This window comes from Salmo trutta, chromosome 35, assembly GCF_901001165.1.
Source record: "Salmo trutta chromosome 35, fSalTru1.1, whole genome shotgun sequence".
Lineage (NCBI taxonomy): Eukaryota > Metazoa > Chordata > Actinopteri > Salmoniformes > Salmonidae > Salmo > Salmo trutta.
The window spans coordinates 31,105,472-31,127,093 of NC_042991.1; the positions used below are offsets into that span (position 1 = coordinate 31,105,472).

The 21,622-nt window shown below is 42.9% G+C and overlaps 1 protein-coding gene across 2 annotated transcripts; it reads right to left on the bottom strand.

Annotated features, from left to right (window-relative positions):
* Nucleotides 1-690: 690 nt before the first annotated feature.
* Nucleotides 691-20,356, bottom strand: efhc1 (EF-hand domain (C-terminal) containing 1). Of its 2 annotated transcripts, none has more exons than XM_029734228.1 (11): nt 20,133-20,356; nt 19,000-19,218; nt 18,464-18,613; nt 12,299-12,436; nt 10,026-10,175; nt 8,976-9,168; nt 5,255-5,481; nt 4,885-5,022; nt 4,420-4,633; nt 2,352-2,510; nt 691-1,006 (listed from the first exon to the last, which is right to left on the bottom strand). In XM_029734228.1, the coding sequence occupies exons 1-11, from the start codon at nt 20,193-20,195 to the stop codon at nt 975-977; spliced, it is 1,683 nt and encodes a 560-aa protein (XP_029590088.1). In that variant the 5' UTR covers nt 20,196-20,356; the 3' UTR covers nt 691-974. The 2 variants fall into 2 exon arrangements, with proteins under 2 accessions (XP_029590088.1, XP_029590087.1); XM_029734227.1 differs by having other exon boundaries at nt 19,000-19,221.
* Nucleotides 20,357-21,622: the final 1,266 nt, after the last annotated feature.

Below are 21,622 nucleotides of genomic sequence, written 5' to 3' on the forward strand. Positions count from 1 at the left end.
AGGGATTGACTTCATCACTACTTTTATTTATGAGAGGTTGAATGCACCTAGCATGTTGAATGCACCTAGCTGTCTGTCTAAACTACTGGCACAGGGCTCGGACACGCATGCATATCCCACAAGACATGTCACGAGGTCTCTTCAGTCCCCAAGTCCAGAACAGACTATGGGAGGCGCACAGTACTACATAGAGCCATGACTACATGGAACTCTATTCCACATCATGTAACTGATGCAAGCAGTAAAATTAGATTTAAAAAAACACCTTATGGAACAGCGGGGACTGAAGCAACACAAACATAGTCGCACATGGATTTAGTACTGTAGATATGTGGTAGTGGTGGAGTAGGGGCCTGAGGGAACACCGTGTGTTGTGAATGCATTGTAATGTTTTTAAAATTGTATGAACTGCCTTAATTTTGCTGGACTCCAGGAAGAGTAGCTGATGCTTTGGCAGGAACTAATGGGGATCCATAATAAATACAAATTCCACACCTGCTATGCAAGTGTTTTAATGTCAACAATTTCCTGTTGATATACTTACATTTCCAAACGGTTAAGTGTTCTCTGTGTGTAAATACAACTAATTGGGTCTTTTTAGCCTAAAAGCCAGCACTCTGACTTGTCTCCACAACAGTGGCGCGGACAGACAGCCACCACAGAGGACTGAGAGAAGAACACAGCCTAATGAAGTGTTGAGGCATTCTTTATTGCAAGGTCATCCATTTTGTCTCAATCTGTATATATTTAACCTTAAACATTGTTCTGTTGGTGAGCCCTAGAGGGCAGAATTAAATGTTTTATTCTGTCCAGTAGGTGTCAGCCCACTTACAGAGACAGGCATGAGGTCCAGTGTTTTCAGAATCACATTTATTTATCATGAGAAACAGAGCAAGGGTGTGCCTAGGTTTTGGTTCATAATCAGAGGTGGTTCGGAGGGAAGAGGTTCTGTAGGGGAGTAACACTTCCTCTCATCAAGAAGAGGCTTTCGCTCTTTCAATGTCCTCTGAGGAAAGAAGGGAGGAGAGGACTGAGTATACTGTTAGAGGGGGGATGGTTTATACTGTACACTATATATACACAAAAGTATGTGGACACCCCTTCAAATGAGTGGATTCGACTATTTCAGCCACACCCGTTGCTGACCGGTGTATAAAATCTAGCACAAAGCCATGCAATCTGGCAGAGTAGAGTGGCTTTACTGAAGAGCTCAGTGACTTTCAGTCAGTTGGTCAAATTTCTGTCCCGCTAGAGCTGCCCCAGTCAGCTGGAAGTGCTGTTATTGTGAAGTGGAAACGCCTAGGAGCAACAACGGCTCAGCTACAAAGTGGTAGGCCACATAAGCTAACAGAAACGGGACCGCTGAGTCCTGAAGCGCGTAGCTCGTAAAAATTGTCTGTCCTCAGTTGCAACACTCACTACCAAGTTCCAAACTGTCTCTGGAAGCAACGTCAGCACAATAATTGTTAGTCTGGGGCTTCATGAAATGGGTTTCCATGGCCGAGCAGCCACACACAAGCCTAAGATCACCACGCGCAATGCCAAGCGTCGGCTGGAGTGGTGTAAAGCACGCCGCCATTGGACTCTGGAGCAGTGGAAACGTGTTCTCTGATCACGCTTCACCATCTGGCAGTCCGACTGACAAATCTGGGTTTGGCAGATCCAAGGAGAATGCTACCTGCCCGGATGCATAGTGCCAACTGTAAAGTTTGGTGGAGGACGAATAATGGTCTGGGGCTGTTTTTCATGGTTCGGGCTAGACCCCTTAGTTCCAGTGACGGGAAGTCTTAACGCTACAGCATACAATGACATTCTAGATGATCCTGTGCTTCCAACTTTGTGGCAAAGGTTTGGGGAAGGCCCTTTCCTGTTTCAGCATGACAATGCCCCCATGCACAAAGCGAGGTCCATACAGAAATGGTTTGTCGAGATCGGTGTGGAAGAACCTGACCTCAACCCCATCGAACACCTTTGGGATGAATTGGAACGCCGACTGCGAGCCAGGCCTAATCACCCAACATCAGAGCCCGAGCTCACTAATGCTCTTGTGGCTGAATGGGAGCAAGTCCCTGCATCAATGTTCCAACATCTAGTGGAAAGCCTTCCCAGAAGAGTGGACACTTTTATAGCAGCAAAGGGGGGGACCAACTCCATATTAATAGCCATGATTTTGGAATGAGATGTTCGATAAGCAGGTGTCCACATACTTTTGGTCATGTAGTGTATACAGCGTTTACCATGAATGCAGTCTCCTCTAATGCGGGAACATTGCCTTTAAATTTCAATTGCGCTGTTGAATAGAGCCCTTTGTGTGTCACCATGGCAACCACTGTGGACAGTTATGTCCTTACCTGACTGCGGGTCGGTGTGGGGGTCCACCTCCTGGTCAGCCACGCCCAGCCTCTGTCTCAGGGAGTTCAGGGTGCGAGAGGGGAGTTGATCCGAGATGGACTCCAGGTACTTCAGCACGTAGTGGTCAGCATCGGTCAGTACAAAGCGGTGTCTGAAAACTGAGGGAGGGTAGGAGGGAAAAGGGACCATAAGAGTGGGGATATCAATGTTGGATGGTTGTATTAAATGTGAAACTCGGACCTGAGACAACAGGGTCTATAGAACAATATCACCGTTCTTCACCAGTGAAATACATGTGTTTTTGGTTGGAAGAAGGTTCTGATCCAAATGGACTGAAATGTCAATGAGACTAGAATTAAACCTGGTCTCAGATCTGCCACATCAATGACTATAGGAGTTGACAAGACAGCACAAACAGATCTGGGACTAGACTAAACTTTATAGGAGCTACACTACATCTCCTCCAAGCTAAAACATTTCCGTGAACAGAACAGTACAGTCGTGGCCAAAAGTTTTGAGAATGACACAAATATTAATTTTCACTAAGTTTGCTGCTTCAGTGTCTTTAGATATTTTTGTCAGATGTTACTATGGAATACTGAAGTATAATTACAAGCATTTCATAAGTGTCAAAGGCTTTTATTGACAATTACATGAAGTTGATGCAAAGAGTCAATATTTGCAGTGTTGACCCTTCTTTTTCAAGACCTCTGCAATCCGCCCTGGCATGCTGTCAATTAACTTTTGGGCCACATCCTGACTGATGGCAGCCCATTCTTGCATAATCAATGCTTGGAGTTTGTCAGAATTTGTGGGTTTTTGTTTGTCCACCTGCCTCTTGAGGATTGACCACAAGTTCTCAATGGGATAAAGGTCTGGGGAGTTTTCTAACCATGGACCTAAAATATCGATGTTTTGTTCCCCGAGCCACTTAGTTATCACTTTTGCCTTATGGCAAGGTGCTCCATCATGCTGGAAAAGGCATTGTTCGTCACCAAACTGTTCCTGGATGGTTGGGAGAAGTTGCTCTCGGAGAATGTGTTGGTACCATTCTTTATTCATGGTTGTGTTCTTAGGCAAAATTGTGAGTGAGCCCACTCCCTTGGCTGAGAAGCAACCCCACACATGAATGGTCTCAGGATGCTTTACTGTTGGCATGACACAGGACTGATGGTAGCGCTCATCTTGTCTTCTCCGGACAAGCTTTTTTCCGGATGCCCCAAACAATCGGAAAGGGGATTCATCAGAGAAAAGGACTTTACTCCAGTCCACAGCAGTCCAATCCCTGTACCTTTTGCAGAATGTCAGTCTGTCCCTGATGTTTTTCCTGGAGAGAAATGGCTTCTTCTTGACACCAGGCCACCCTCCAAAAGTCTTTGCCTCACTGTGCGTGCAGATGCACTCACACCTGCCTGCTGCCATTCCTGAGCAAGCTCTGTACTGGTGGTGCCCCGATCCCGCAGCTGAATCAACTTTAGGAGACGGTCCTGGCGCTTGTTTGACTTTCTTGGGCACCCTGAAGCCTTGTTCACAACATTTGAACCGCTCTCCTTGAAGTTCTTCATGAGCCGATAAATGGTTGATTTAGGTGCAATCTTACTGGCAGCAATATCCTTGCCTGTGAAGCCCTTTTTGTGCAAAGCAATGATGTCGGCACGTGTTTCCTTGCAGGTAACCATGATTTACAGAGGAAGAACAATGATTCCAAGCACCACCCTCCTTTTGAAGCTTCCAGTCTGTTATTCGAACTCAATCAGCATGGCAGAGTGATCTCCAGCCTTGTCCTCATCAACACTCACACCTGTGTTAACGAGAGAATCACTGACATGATATCAGCTGGTCCTTTTGTGGCAGGGCTGAAATGCAGTAGAAATGTTTTTGGGGGGGATTCAGTTCATTTACATGGCAAAGAGGGACTTTGCAATTCATTGCAATTCATCTGATCACTCTTCATAACATTCTGGAGTATATGCAAATTGCTATCATACAAACTGAGGCAGCAGACTTTGTGAAAATTAATATTTGTGTCATTCTCAAAACTTTTGGCCACAACACTAGGAAGAATACCCTCCACGGTGTCTCCGATGGCAAAGTCGGCCGGGCCATAGAACTCGGGCTTGTCCACGGTGCAGCCCGGCTTGGGGATGCGTGTCTTTTCCAGGAACTGGCCGCTGATGATGCCGGAGTTGCGCGTGGATTTCTCGAAGATGCTGATCATATCACTGGACAGGAAGTAGGAGAAGATGAAGCGGCGGCCCTCGTCCTGGGGATTCTGGGAGTCCTGTGATATCAGAGCGAGATGGGGTGGAAGAAAATCAAGATGGTGATTGGTTACACTCAAAGGGTGACTGTGAGATAACTAGCACGTAAACATGTTTCTCAGTGGTTGTCATGGCCTACTGGGGTTCAGTTACAACCTCATGACCAGTGATACTAATACCAGTCTCAGTAGTGTGAAAGGGGTATTACAGCAACCAGCTTCCCAGAGCCCCAGGTAGACCTCTTTCTCCTAACCCCCCTCCAGCCCCTCACCATCCTGGCAGCATAGCGCAGAACTTTGTGGTCATTCTCCAGCATTTTCATCAGATCCTTCTTAGGGGGCTCAGGGATCAGAGACAGGCAATTTTGAAGGGAGTCCTCAAGTGAACCAAAACCATTGTAGGGAGGAACCTGTAGAGGGAATATAGGAGAGGTGAGGGGATGTATGTGGCACAGAAACAGGCAACCTCTCATACAACTGGGACTGACAGACAAATGAACAGATAGAACCCACCCACGAGGGAGAGGATATGGGGTGTAGAAGTAGGCATGGGCAGAAAAAACCCACCATCCCTTCCACCCACCCACCAACCAACCAACCAACCCTCCCTAACTCCACCAATCCAGTCCTCTGCCCTTTCACCTCATGCCTGTCGTGCAACTCTGTGGTCTTCTTGACCACAGGTTTGGGTTTGAGCTCCAGGTCGGGGTGTTCCTTCTGATAGTAGGCCTTGGTGAACTCGTCACAGTCGTAGAGCAAGAAGCGCCGGCCCATCAGCTGCAGGGTCTCGCCCACCTGGAAGTCCTTGGGCGAGTAGTACTGGTGCACCTCCTGGGGGGACACCTCCAGTACACAGCTAGGGAAGGGCTCTGGGGAGGGGCGGAAGGACATGGGGACTGTTGTACAGTAATTAAACACATGGAGACTGTTGTATAGTCATTAGGAGGACATGGAGACTGCTGTATAGTCATTAGGAGGACATGGAGACTGCTGTATAGTCATTAGGACATGGAGACTGTTGTATAGTCATTAGGACATGGAGACTGCTGTATAGTCATTAGGAGGACATGGAGACTGTTGTATAGTCATTAAAAGGACATAGAGACTGTTGTATAGTCATTAGGAGGACATAGAGACTGTTATATAGTCATTAGGAGGACATGGAGACTGTTGTATAGTCATTAGGAAGACATGGAGACTGTTGTATAGTCTTTAGGAAGACATGGAGACTGTTGTATAGTCTTTAGGACATGGAGACTGTTGTATAGTCATTAGGAGGACATGGAGACTGCTGTATAGTCATTAGGAGGACATGGAGACTGCTGTATAGTCATTAGGACATGGAGACTGTTGTATAGTCATTAGGAGGACATGGAGACTGTTGTATAGTCATTAGGAGGACATGGAGACTGTTGTATAGTCATTAGGAGGACATGGAGACTGCTGTATAGTCATTAGGACATGGAGACTGTTGTATAGTCATTAGGAGGACATGGAGACTGTTGTATAGTCATTAGGAGGACATGGAGACTGCTGTATAGTCATTAGGAGGACATGGAGACTGTTGTATAGTCATTAGGAGGACATGGAGACTGCTGTATAGTCATTAGGACATGGAGACTGTTGTATAGTCATTAGGAGGACATGGAGACTGCTGTATAGTCATTAGGACATGGAGACTGTTGTATAGTCATTAGGAGGACATGGAGACTGCTGTATAGTCATTAGGAGGACATGGAGACTGCTGTATAGTCATTAGGAGGACATAGAGACTGTTATATAGTCATTAGGAGGACATGGAGACTGTTGTATAGTCATTAGGAAGACATGGAGACTGTTGTATAGTCTTTAGGAAGACATGGAGACTGTTGTATAGTCTTTAGGACATGGAGACTGTTGTATAGTCATTAGGAGGACATGGAGACTGCTGTATAGTCATTAGGACATGGAGACTGTTGTATAGTCATTAGGAGGACATGGAGACTGTTGTATAGTCATTAGGAGGACATGGAGACTGCTGTATAGTCATTAGGAGGACATGGAGACTGTTGTATAGTCATTAGGAGGACATGGAGACTGCTGTATAGTCATTAGGACATGGAGACTGTTGTATAGTCATTAGGAGGACATGGAGACTGCTGTATAGTCATTAGGACATGGAGACTGTTGTATAGTCATTAGGAGGACATGGAGACTGCTGTATAGTCATTAGGAGGACATGGAGACTGCTGTATAGTCATTAGGACATGGAGACTGTTGTATAGTCATTAGGACATGGAGACTGTTGTATAGTCATTAGGAGGACATGGAGACTGTTGTATAGTCATTAGGAAGACATGGAGACTGTTGTATAGTCTTTAGGAAGACATTGAGACTGTTGTATAGTCTTTAGGACATGGAGACTGTTGTATAGTCATTAGGAGGACATGGAGACTGCTGTATAGTCATTAGGACATGGAGACTGTTGTATAGTCATTAGGAGGACATGGAGACTGTTGTATAGTCATTAGGAGGACATGGAGACTGCTGTATAGTCATTAGGAGGACATGGAGACTGTTGTATAGTCATTAGGAGGACATGGAGACTGCTGTATAGTCATTAGGACATGGAGACTGTTGTATAGTCATTAGGAGGACATGGAGACTGCTGTATAGTCATTAGGAGGACATGGAGACTGCTGTATAGTCATTAGAAACACGGTTGATAGCTGGAGTGCTCCAGAGATGGTTGTCCTTCTGGAAGGTTCTCCCATCTCCACAGAGTAACTCTAGAGCTCTGTCAGAGTGACCATCGGGTTGTTGCCCACTTCCCTGACAAAGGCCCTTCTCCCCCGATTGCTTAGTTTGGCCGAGCGGCCAGCTCTAGGAAGATTCTTGGTGGTTCCAAACTTAATTTAAGAATCAGGGAGGCCACTGTGTTCTTGGGAACTTTCAATGCTGCAGAAATGTTTTCGTACCTTTCCCCAGATCTGTGTCTCAACACAATCCTGTGTTGAAGCTCTACGGACAATTCCCTCGACCTCATGGCTTGGTTTTTGCTCTGACATGCCCTGTCAACTGCGGGACCTTATATAGACAGGTGTGTGTCTCCAAATAATGTCCAATCAATTGAATTTACCACAGGTGGACTCCAATCAAGTTGTAGAAACATCTCAAGGATGATCAATGGAAACAGGATGCACCTGAGCTCAATTTCGAGTCTCATAGCAAAGGGTCTGAATACTTATGTAAATAAAGTATTTCTGTTTTTACATTTGCAAAAATGTCAAAAAACCTGTTTTCGCTTTGTCATTATGGGGCATTGTGTAGATTGCTGAGGATTTTGTATTTATTGAATCTATTTTAGAATAAGGCTGTAACGTAACAAAATGTGGAAAAAGTCAAGGGGTCTGAATACTAATGTATAATATATTATAATATATACACTACCATTCAAAAGTTTGGGGTCACTTTGACAGAAAATTTTATTTAATCAGCACAACAGTTTTCAGCTGTGCTAACATAATTGCAAAAGGGTTTTCTAATGATCAATTAGCCTTTGAAAATGATAAACTTGGATTAGCTAACACAACGTGCCATTGGAACACAGGAGTGATGGTTGCTGATAATGGGCCTCTGTACGCCTATGTAAATATTCCATGAAAAATCTGCCGTTTCCAGCTACAATAGTCATTTACAACATTAACAATGTCTACGCTGTATTTCTGATGAATTTGATGTTATTTTAATGGACAAAAAAAATTTGCTTTTCTTTCAAAAACAAGTAAATGTCTAAGTAACCCCAAACTTTTGAATGATAGTGTATATATATACTATAAATACTATATATATATATACTATCATTCAAAAGTTAGGGGTTACTTAGACATTTACATATATATATATATATATATAGTACCAGTCAAACGTTTGGACACACCTACTCATTCAAGGGTTTTTCTTTATTTTTACTATTTTCTACATTGTAGAATAATAGTGAAGACATCAAAACTATGAAATAACACATATGGAATCATGTAGTAACCAAAAAAGTGTTAAACAAATCAAAATATATTTTAAATTCTTCAAAGTAGCCACCCTTTGCCTTGATGACAGCTTTGCACACTTGTAGCATTCTCTCAACCAGCTTCATGAGGAATGCTTTTCCAACAGTCTTGAAGGAGTTTCCACATATGCTGAGCACTTGTTGGCTGCTTTTCCTTCACTAGAAAAATGACCGACGACAACAGGCCTTACCTGTTTTGATGTTCTTAGGATGCAAGGGAAGGGGTCCCAGCCACTGTTGGGCTCTCCCAGCATTAACCCGGTTAGATCACTACACAGAGAAACTAGTGTCGATAGCTATAATAACTGAGAGACTTACTGCAGGCTGGTTTGATGTTCTTGGGCAGCCTCTGTCTGCGTAGCAGCACAGGGAATGGGTCCCGGCCACTGTTGGGCTCATGGACCTCTCGGATCTCCACTGAGTCATCCACCAGATAGTACTGGATTGTTACAGGCCTGGCCTCCCCGTACAGAGAGTCAGTGTGGTCCCACAGCGCAAAGAAACGCAGCACCTATTGATACAGATGGCCAGAGGTCAAAGGTTATAGAGAGAATAAGATCCTGCTGAGGTCATGTTTAGCCATATAAATAGTTATGTGTGTTTAAACCCATACTAAATCCTTTGAGTCCTTTGCTTAGACTGATTTGAATACAAATCATGGTAAAATGGTACATGACTAATCTATAGGAACATTACACTTTCAGTGAGCTCCAAAGGTATTGGGACAGTGACCCATTTGTTGTTGTTTTAAAATGATACAATGACTATGAGGTTGAAGTGTAGACTGTCAGCTTTAATTGGAGGGTATAACTTTTAGAAATTACAGTACTTTTTGTACATAGTCCCCCATTTTACTGGACCAAAAGTATTGGGACAAATTCACTACTGTGTATTAAAGTAGTCAAAGTTTCGTATTTGGTCCCATATTCCTAGCACACAATGATTACATCAAGCTTGTTACTCTACAAACGTCTTGGATGGATTTTCTGTTTGTTTAGGTTGTGTTTCAGCTAATTTTGTGCCGAATAGATGGATCAAAATACCCTAAATTTAAAACTGACAGTCTGTACTTTAACCTCATAGTTGTTGTATAATTTCCAATCCAAAGTGCTGGAGTACAGAGCCAAAACAACAAAACATTTGTCACTGTCCAAAGACTTTTAGAGGTCACTGTATATCAATGTAATGCCAATGCTGGAGATCAAATATATTCAGCAAAATATTTGATGAAGTGCATGGGAGCATTGAATGCAAGGCTGACATAGGAGACGAGTGTCAGATAATGACATCGTGCCTCATATCGACCAATAGATAATATCCATATGGGAGGCATGTAGGAGTCAGGGCAACTAAGTACAGCCCGCTCACCTTGCGGTCCATGGTGAGGAACTGCTTGAGGCGGTCAAAGACAGATGGGGTGATGTAGGAGCGTCCAGGCTGGGTGCGCTGCTGGATGTACGGGTCGACCGGGGTCGGCTCAGCGTCGTTCAAAACCAGACCCTCGCTCTCCATGAAGTCCTGACCATATGAGACACAATACAGAGTATCTACTATAGCATAGATACAGATAATAAACATACCAAGGAGCTAGAAGTATTCAACATAGAACATGAAAAGTAAAAAAAAAAAAAAGTGCAATTGACAACACAGTGAGGAAAACAAGTCTGTGTGTGTGATGTGTGTGTCTAACTGACTATGTGTCACAGTGCGTGAGATGTGTGTTTACCGTGTGTATGTGTCACTTTGTGGTTCTGTAGGTAAACACAAACAATCAAAAGTTTGGACACCTACTCATTCAAGGGTTTTTCTTTATTTGAACTATTTTCTACATTGTAGAATAATAGTGAAGATATCAAAACTATGAAATAACACATGGAATCATGTAACCAAAAAAGTGTTAAACAAATCAAATTATATTTTATGTTTGAGATTCTTCAAAGTAGCCACCCTTTGCCTTGATGACAGCTTTGCACACTCTTGACATTCTCTCAACCAGCTTCACCTGGAATGCTTTTCCAACAGTCTTGAAGGAGTTCCCTACAGTACATATGCTTAGCACTTGTTGGCTGCTTTTCCTTCACTCTGCGGTCCAACTCATCCCAAACCATCTCAATTTGGTTGAGGTCGGTTGATTGTGGAGGCCAGGTCATCTGATGCAGCACTCCATCACTCTCCTTCTTGGTCAAATAGCCCTTACACAGCCTGGAAGTGTGATGGGTCATTGTCCTGTTGAAAAACAAATGATAGTCCCTCTAAGCGCAAGCCAGATGGGATGGCGTATCGCTGTAGAATGCTGTGGCAGCCATGTTGGTTAAGTGTGCCTTGAATTCTAAATAAATCACTGACAGTGTCACCAGCAAAGCACCCGCACATCATCACACCTCCTCCTCCATGCTTCACGGTGGGAACCACACAAGCAGAGATCATCCGTTCACCTACTCTGCATCTCACAAAGACACGGCGGTTGGAACCAAAAATCAAACATTTTGACTCATCAGACCAAAGGACAGATTTCCACCAGTCTAATGTCCATTGCTTATGTTTCTTGGCCCAAGCAAGTCTCTTCTTCTTATTGGTGTCCTTTAGTAGTGGTTTCTTTGCAGCAATTCAACCACGAAGGCCTGATTTACACTGTCCTCTCTGAACAGTTGTTGAGATGTGTCTGTTACTTGAACTCTGTGAAGCATTTATTTTGGCTGCAATCTGAGGTGCAGTTAACTCTAATGAACTTATCCTCTGCAGCAGAGGTAACTGGGTCTTTCCTTTCCTGTGGCAGTCCTCATGAGAGCCAATTTCATCATAGCGCTTGATGGTTTTTGCGACTGCACTTGAAGAAACTTTCAAAGTTCTTGAAATGTTTTCGGATTGACTGATCTTCATGTCTTAAAATAATGATGGACTGTCATTTCTCTTTGCTAATTTGAGCTGTTCTTGCCATAATATGGACTTGGTCTTTTCCCAAATAGGGCTATCTTCTGTATACCACCCCCTTGTCACAACACAACTGATTGGTTCAAACGCATTAAAAAGGAAAGAAATTCCACAAATTAACTTTTAACAAGGCACACCTGTTAATTGAAATTCCTTCCAGGTGACTACCTCATGAAGCTGGTTGAGAGAATGCCAAGAGTGTGCAACGCTAATTGGTGCCTGTATATAGCCTCGCTACTGTATATAGCCTCGCTACTGTTATAGCCTCGCTACTGTATATAGCCTTGCTACTGTTATTTTTCACTGTCTTTTTACTGTTGTTTTTATTTCTTTACTTACCTATTGTCCACCTAATACCTTTTTTGCCATGTTGGTTAGAGCCTGTAAGTAAGAAATTCACTGTAAGGTTTACACCTTACAACTTTGATTTGAATCTGTCAAGGCAAAGGGTGGTTACTTTGAAGAATCTGAAATATAAAATATATTTTGATTTGTTTAACACTTGTTTGGTTACTACATGATTCCATAGGTGTTATCTCATAGATTTGATGTCTTCACTATTATTCTACAATGTAGATAATAGTAATAATAAAGAGAAACCCTTGAATGAGTAGGTGCGTCCAAACTTTTGACTGGTACTGTATGTGTTGGTATCCTAGTGTGTGATAGATAATGGGTGTGATGTGTGAGTGTTTATTGTATCTATTTACCTGTGTGTAGCTGTCACAGTGTGTGACGCGGTAGACGGTGCCATACACTACCAGGTCCATGCCCACGTTGAGATCTTTCCAGTGGTAGTGGTCGCCGCGGTCATTCTTGGGCAGCCTCTGGCGCTTGATCAGCTTGCCCTGCGGTCGAGGAAGAAAGGATTCACACATCAAAAATATACTCAGTCATATCTATCAATTTTGTCCTAGAAGAAAACCCCAACCATCTTCTAAAATCATGATTTAGAATGTTGCAGTGCGTTAGTTCACAGCGCAGCTGTCTTTACAAGAGGAAAATGTCGCCCTAAGTACAAATTAAACTTAAAGTGGAACTTACAGCGTTTTAACCACGTTGCAGATATGAAACAATAATATCAGTAAAAAATATCAAATTCCCCAGTTTATGCTACAAAACCAACTTTATAAGAGGTTTTAAAAATAGGTTATATTTGACTCAAAGTTCCATGACGTACACTAAGTTATTTTTGGCAGAATAGATGGATGCAGTTCAATGCATGATTCATATAATTCACCACTACATTTATTGGTAGTCCAAAAACTATTGCTATCAGGTTGTAAATAACAGCTGGCCTGGTACATAGTTTGCTTCCTCCATTTGGGATGCACTGTTTCAGTATTTTCAACAAAAACGGACAAATGTAACTTAGGCTGGGAATGTCAAAACTATCAAGGGCAATGATCACAAGTCAGTCATCCCATGGCTAATAAGCTAGCGTATCTATTAATATAGCAACAAGATAAAAACACAGAGCCTAACATTAGCTAGCTAACTAGCTGCTAGGAGGATGTCATGTCATTGGAAGAGTGGGTGAGTGGTTGACTTTCCCCTCATATCGTTTTTTGGTGGCTATACACAGCTAGAGATGTATGTGTAATTTGGTTAGCTAGCAAGAACTTGTCCAGTTAGCATATCTCTTGTGTTCGCAAATTCAATCTGGCGCTCTATCTTTCTATCTACGATTTGTGTGACAGAGCACAGAATAACTGATACATTTACGAAAGCGCAACACCTGCTGAATATGACCGGTGTCAGTAAACGCAGGCAAAGAAAGTAATAGTTAGTCACAAAGCTCTAGCTAACATGTAAACAGCCTAACCAGCTCTGCTAGGGTGAGTAAAATGGTTAGAGTGAGGTGTTCTCTCATTTGTGTCTGGAAGTAGCTAGCTAGCAAGCTAGCCAAATTTAGCCAGTTACAGTGGCGGGGAAAAGTATTTGATCCCCTGCTGATTTTGTACGTTTGCCCACTGATAAAGAAAGGATCAGTCTATAATTTTAATGGTAGGTTTATTTGAACAGTGAGAGACAAAATAACAAAAATATCCAGAAAAACAGATGTCAAAAATGTTATAAATTGATTTGCATTTTAATGAGGGAAATAAGTATTTGAACCCTCTCAATCAGAAAGATTTCTGGCTCCCAGGTGTCTTTTATACAGGTTAGGAGCCTGAGATTAGGAGCACACGCTTAAAGGGAATGCTCCTAACCGCAGCTTGTTACCTGTAAAAAAGACACCTGTCCACAGAAGCAATCAATCAATCAGATTCCAAACTCTCCACCATGGGCAAGACCAAAGAGCTCTCCAAGGATGTCAGGGACAAGATTGTAGACCTATACAAGGCTGTAATGGGCTACAAGACCATCGCCAAGCAGCTTGGTGAGAAGTTGACAACATTTGGTGCGATTATTCGCAAATGGAAGAAACACAAAAGAACTGTCAATATCCCTCGGCCTGGGGCTCCATGCAAGATTTACATTTACATTTAAGTCATTTAGCAGACGCTCTTATCCAGAGCGACTTACAAGATCTCACCTCGTGGGGTTGCAATGATCATGAGAACGGTGAGGAATCAGCCCAGAACTACACGGGAGGATCTTATCAATGATCTCAAGGCAGCTGGGACCATAGTCGCCAAGAAAACAATTGGTAACACACTACGCCGTGAAGGACTGAAATCCTGCAGCGCCCGCAAGGTCCCCCTGCTCAAGAATACATATACATGCCCGTCTGAAGTTTGCCAATGAACATCTGAATGATTCAGAGGACAACTGGTGAAAGTGTTGTGGTCAGATGAGTCCAAAATGGAGCTCTTTGGCATCAACTCAACTCGCCGTGTTTGGAGGAGGAGGAATGCTGCCTATGACCCCAAGAACACCATCTCCATCGTCAAACATGGAGGTGGAAACATTATGCTTTGGGGGTGTTTTTCTGCTAAGGGGACAGGACAACTTCACCGCATCAAAGGGACGATGGACGGGGCCATGTACCGTCAAATCTTGGGTGAGAACATCCTTCCCTCAGCCAGGGCATTGAAAATGGGTCGTGGATGGGTATTCCAGCATGACAATAACCCAAAACACACGGCCAAGGCAAGAAAGGAGTGGCTCAAGAAGAAGCATATTAAGGTCCTGGAGTTGCCTAGCCAGTTTCCAGACCTTAATCCCATAGAAAATCTGTGGAGGGAGCTGAAGGTTTGAGTTGCCAAACGTCAGCCTTGAAACCTTAATGACTTGGAGAAGATCTGCAAAGAGGAGTGGGGCAAAATCCCTCCTGAGATGTGTGCAAACCTGGTGGCCAACTACAAGAAACGTCTGACCTTTGTGATTGCCAACAAGGGTTTTGCCACCAAGTACTAAGTCATGTTTTGCAGAGGGGTCAAATACTTATTTCCCTCATTAAAATGCAAATCATTTTAGAACATTTTTGACATGTGTTTTTCTGGATTGTTTTGTTGTTATTCTGTCTCTCACTGTTCAAATAAACCTACCATTAAAATTATAGACTGATCATATCTTTGTAAGTGGGCAAACGTACAAAATCAGCAGGGGACCAAATACTTTTTTCCCCCACTGTAGCTTTGGGTGCTTGGTTGGGACAAGCGTGCATTGTTGGCAGGCAGGCTGCAGAAGGACGAGTAGACTACAATTCCCCATCGTTTATCAGTGCAATATTGATGGCCAACTAACTGAAAAAGTTTGAGATGGTTTATCTAACGTTCCTTTGTCAGATGTTAGCTCATTTTGCTCTGGCTAGCATTAGTTGTTGATCTTTTTGTTGTTGATGTGCATTACTGAGGGAGAGAGAGTCTACCTTTTCATGGTTGTTTGATCAATAGGACTGTAAAGTTCCCAAATGTAAGAGGACGCATGTGGTATTTACATATTTCTTATTTTTTTGTTTCAGATCATCAAACACATTTTTATATTACACAAAGATAACCCAAGTAAACACAAAAGGCAGTTTTTAAGTGATAATTTTATTTGTTAAGGGAAAAAAGCTATCCGAACCTTCATGACCCTATGTGACAAAGTAATTGCTCCCACCTTGTTAAATCATGAATTTACTGTGGTTAATCACATTTTTTGGAAAGCTGAGTTCAATTCCACTAGCCACACCCAGGCCTGATTACTGCCAGACCTGTTGAATCAAGAAATCACTTAAATAGAACCTGTCTGACAAAGTGAAGTAGGCCAAAAGATCTCAAAAAGCAAGACATCATGCCGCGATCCAAAGAAATTCAGGAACAGATGAGAAACAAAGTAATTGAGATATATCAGTCTGGAAAAGGTTACAAAGCCATTTCTAAAGCTTTGGGACTCCAGTGAACCACGGTGAGAGCCATTATCCACAAATGGAGAAAATTTGGAACAGTGGTGAACCTTCCCAGGAGTGGCCGGCCTACCAAAATTACCCCAAGAGCGCAGCGACGACTCATCCAAGAGGTCACAAAAGACCCCACAACAACATCTAAAGAACTGCAGGCCTCAGTTAACGTCAGTGTTCATGACTCAACCATAAGAAAGAGACTGGGCAAAAATGGCATCCATGGCAGAGATCCAAGGCGAAAACCACTGCTGACCAAAAAGAACATAAAGGCTCGTCTCACTTTGGGAAAAAAACATCTTGATTATCGCCAAGACTTTTAGGGAAATATTCTGTGGACTGACGAGACAAAAGTTCAACGTTTTGGAAAGTGTGCGTCCTGTTATATCTGGCGTAAAAGTAACACAGCATTTCAGAAAAAGAACATCATACCAACAGTCAAATATGTTGGTGGTAGTGTGATGGTCTGGGGCTGCTTTGCTGCTTCAGGACCTGGATGACTTGCTGTGATTGATGGAACCATGAATTCTGCTCTCTACCAAAAAATCCTGAAGAAGAATGTCCGGCCATCAGTTCGTGACCTCAAGCTGAAGCGCACTTGGGTTCTGCAGCAGAACAATGATCCAAAACACACCAGCAAGTCCACCTCTGAATGGCTTAAGAAAAACAAAATGAAGGTTTTGGAGTGGCCTAGTCAAAGTCCGGACTTGAATCCGATTGAGATGCTGTGGCGTGACCTTAAAAAGGCGGTTCATGCTCGAAAACCCTCCAATGTGGCTGAATTAAAACAATTCTGCAAAGAAGACTGGGCCAAAATTCCTCCACAGCGATATGAAAGACTCATTGCCAGTTATCGCAAACGCTTGATTGCAGTTGTTGCTGCTGAGGGAGGCACAACCAGTTATTAGGTTTAGGGGGCAATTACTTTTCACATAGGACCATGAAGGTTCAGATAGCTTTTTCCCTTAATAAATAAAATCATCACTTAACTGCATTTTGTGTTTACTTTGGTTATCTTTGTGTAATATTTACATTTCTTTGATCTGAAACATTTAAGTGTGACAAATGTACAAAGAAATAAGAAATCAGGAAGGGGGCAAACCCTTTTTCACAACACTATTAGCTCATTTTGCTCTGGCTAGCATTAGTTGTTGATCTTTTTGTTGTTGATGTGCATTACTGAGGGAGAGAGAGTCTACCTTTTCATGGTTGTTTGATCAATAGGACTGTAAAGTTCCCAAATGTAAGAGGTCTGCTGTTGTATTTACACATTTGCAGAAATCCATTCAGGTGTATTTTGTGGCTTGGCGAATGTGTAATGATCTAAAGTTGCACTGTTGCATCTGCCTGTAAACACACAGTCCAGTTCAAAGTGAATGATGGCAGGTCCATCTGCCTGTAAACACACAGTCCAGTACAAAGTGAATGATGACAGGTCCATCTGCCTGTAAACACACAGTCCAGTTCATAGTGAATGATGGCAGGCCCATCTGCCTGTTAACACACAGTCCAGTTCAAAGTGAATGATGGCAGGTCCATCTGCCTGTAAACACACAGTCCAGTACAAAGTGAATGATGGCAGGTCCATCTGCCTGTAAACACACAGTCCAGTACAAAGTGAATGATGGCAGGTCCATCTGCCTGTAAACACACAGTCCAGTTCATAGTGAATGATGGCAGGTCCATCTGCCTGTAAACACACAGTCCAGTTCAAAGTGAATGATGGCAGGTCCATCTGCCTGTAAACACACAGTCCAGTTCAAAGTGAATGATGGCAGGTCCATCTGCCTGTTAACACACAGTCCAGTTCAAAGTGAATGATGGCAGGTCCATCTGCCTGTTAACACACAGTCCAGTTCAAAGTGAATGATGGCAGGCCTGTGTGCAAATGGCTTGTTTGTATAAAGGACACTTTTACTTTTCTAGATGCACAATTGAGAGCATCCTGTCGGGCTGTATCACTGCCTGGTACGGCAACTGCACTGCATCACTGCCTGGTACGGCAACTGCTCCGCCCACAACCGGAAGTCTCTCCAGAGGGTAGTGAGGTCTGCACAACGCATCATCGGGGGCAAACTACCTGCCCTCCAGGACACCTACACCACCCGATGTCACAGGAAAGCCAAAAAGATCATCAAGGACAACAACCACCCGAGCCACTGCCTGTTCACCCCGCTATCATCCAGAAGGCGAGGGCAGTACAGGTGCATCAAAACTGGGGCCGAGAGACTGAAAAACAGCTTCTGTCTCGTCCTGGACGACGTTTTTATTCGGTTGTATTTGCTGCAGTGTCTATTAATTTGTATAAAATATATGGCCGCTGTCCCACTCTATATTGCTCTAGAATTTTCACAAATGTCTTAGTATACGTAATTCTCAAACATTCTAAGAATTGATAAAAAGTTGAAAATTACCATATCTAAGTGCTCGCTTGTCAGAATCTTTTTTTTAGGTGTCATATTCTTTCTGGGGATGTATATGAACAGATTTGAATAACTTTAAGTGGAAGCTAAGATTCTTATCTCCTCTGATCTTCTTTGCCTACCTGTGGTATCCCAGAGTTCTCCACCACCGGTTCCATGATACACATGCTGTCATCCTCCAGGTAGTAGTAAAGGACCACAGGGCGCACGCGGTGACCCTCCTGGGGCGAGTGCAGCACCTCCTGCTGGAAGTAGCCATAGAAGCGCAGCACCTGGAAGAGAGGAAATGGGAGTGGGTGAGGGGAGGAGAGAGTGAAAAGGAGGAGGGGCGAGGGAGGAGAGAGGGGAGAAGAGGAGGGGTGAGGGGAGGAGAGAGTGAAAAGGAGGAGGGGCGAGGGAGGAGAGAGGGGAGAAGAGGGATGAGAGGAAATGGGAGTGGGTGAGGGGAGGAGAGAGTGAAAAGGAGGAGGGGCGAGGGAGGAGAGAGTGAAAAGGAGGAGGGGCGAGGGAGGAGAGAGGGGAGAAGAGGGATGAGAGGAAGAAAGCAAGGGGAGAAGACAGATCAGTATATTCCTCTGCCTGGATACTGTTCTGTAAAAACTTCAGAAAACAATTATATCATTTCATAGTTCCCCAGCCTGAGGCCATTGTAGCCTACCTTCTTGTCATAAGCGACATGAGCAGGGATGAAGTCCAGTGCTGGGCTGTAGTGGGTGGTGCCATAGGTGAGAGCAGACGTCTGATTGGAAAACTGGTTGATCTCACTCTGGGTCAGCTCACTGGACAGGAGAGGGGCTTGTCCGATGCCAACCTTGGGCCGGTGCGGCAGGGCATAGCCATTCTTATAGGACAGGGTTTGAGGACGATGGTGAGCTGACTTCTAGACAGAAATATATATATATTTAAGTGTTGTCGGAGGTATCAAGGATGTGGTCAGTACAGCGTAGATAATCTGGAAAATATGAATTTTGGCTAGGTCAGATTCATAGGTCTGTTCCATGGCATAATGCACTTCTCCTCCACTACTAACATAAGAATATAGTTGAAGAATGCACCACATGCCCTGGACCAGAGCTAGTCAGTTTCAATAAATTGAGGATAAGCAGGAATTCACAGGTAAATCGTCAGAAAAGCAGGGAAGTCAAATCCCTTTATAAAAATGTAGTTTTGGCCTTTCACTTTGACCGTAATGGAATAGCTCGTCAAAAGGAGGAGTCAAATAATATGCCTGGTATGTTGACCTTAGCAGCAGAGGTAGACAGCTAAAATTGTTAGCTATCTACATATGATTGAAGTTTTTTTTTACTAGCCTCACTCTGTTTGACTGAGTTACATTAGGCTACTTAATAACTGCAACGTGATACACATGAAACGAGCTACTGCAGAAATAAACTGTCTACAAATTGCAGTGTAAAACCTGCAGTTTATTTCTGCAGTAGCTCGTTTCATGTGTATCACGTTGCAGTTATTAAGTAGCCTAATGTAACTCAGTCAAACAGAGTGAGGCTAGTAAAAAAAACTTCATATGTAGATAGCTAACAATTCGAGAAACTAGTTGACAAAATAGGACAAATTGCACTTTTATGCTATAGCCATTTGTCATTTCACACTGCCTGAGCCACATTCCACAGCATTGAGCTTGATGGATAATAACTTTGTTACAATCGAACACCGACGGAAACTTCTGTAGCAAACTATTCAAGTGTAGCCTTCAACGTGATACATTAAAAAGTCAGATACATTGTTGCAGGTTTATTTGACCTGGCACAAAAAGAAACAAAATGACCTTACCGTAACATCCCGAAAGGTGTTTCCTGGCAAAAATGGTAAGCCATGTCCCGTGTTGATCGACATTGCTTGTAATACTCAAACGTTCAAATAAGTATTTTGAACATAGAAATAATGGACAAATACTGAACAGAAACTATAAAGGTTTAGCTATCAATCAATTAACATTATTTATAGTGTAACTGTGGTTTAAATTAGGCCGAGGTGACCAAGGAAACGGAGGATAGTATCAGTTGCCATGGGGAAATATAAACAAACGTCACTCAAAGAAAATACGCGAAATTCGCATGTCTCGCCGCCAGATGGCGCGCAATCTTCATGATACACAACAGTAATCATGTGAATCAAATATTTGTGGTGGAGTCACATAGGTAAAAAATAAAACCAATGAGTCAAGATCTTATTTTCAACACAGTTTATTCCAAGCAAAGGAGTCATATTTTGGTCTCACCAGCTATTGCCATATTGTTTTGTCCCATTGAAACACAAAAGCTTTTTCAATATAAAACCATTTAAATGATTGCAGTTGAAGTGAAGATTATTCACTGCATTCTCAACTCCCCTCTCAGTCAAGAAAATCCCAAACTTCTTATGATAAACCATGATACCTATGGTTCAACCCAGTGCAACAGAACTGGATGAATATAACTTATTATTATATTAACAACATGGTCATTACAATAAACCTGACAGATAGCCCTATGGTGTCCCATGAGGGACAACACTAGTCTTGCTGCCCACAGTAATAATTTGGAAGCTATTTCACTGGTAGACAATTGAAGAGATAGTGTTCTGTACTGTACATCCATTCCTACATGATAACAAGTGCAATGTATTTGAAAAAATTAACATCGATTTTAGCCATTTCCTAGCTGATCCTAGATCTATTTTAAGGTCTTATCAAGTCTTATGGCCATTGGCATGACACAGCACAACATTATCTGGGACCTGCCTCACCATTTAAACGTGGACAACACACACACACAAGCCAGTTTGACAAAGTGAGAAACATAACATGAGAAACATGGAAATAAACATGATTGGAATTGATTGTTTCATAAATTCATAATGATTGGTTGACTCAGGTGACTGGGGTTTTCTTTTCCACCAATATACATCCTTGTTGCCAGGTAAGGCACTGCACTGTACATATTATAACATATAAAAAACAAGCTTATTAAATCACTTGACCTCTGAGTTTACATGATGTATTTTTTATATATATTTTTTTATGCTGACACATCTGGAGCATTGTACTGGGCCTGAATTCATAAAGTCTCAGAGTAAGAGTCCTGGTCTAGGATCAGTTTTGCCTTTTAGATCATAATGAACAAGATTACATGGACAGGGGGAGGGGTAACCTGATCCTAGATCAGCACTCATACTCTGGAGGCACTTGTTAAATACAGGCCCTGATCCTCTTCTTAGGAAGCAAATAGAAACGACCATACACAGAAACACTAGGGTTCTGTCAAATGGCACCCTATTCCCTA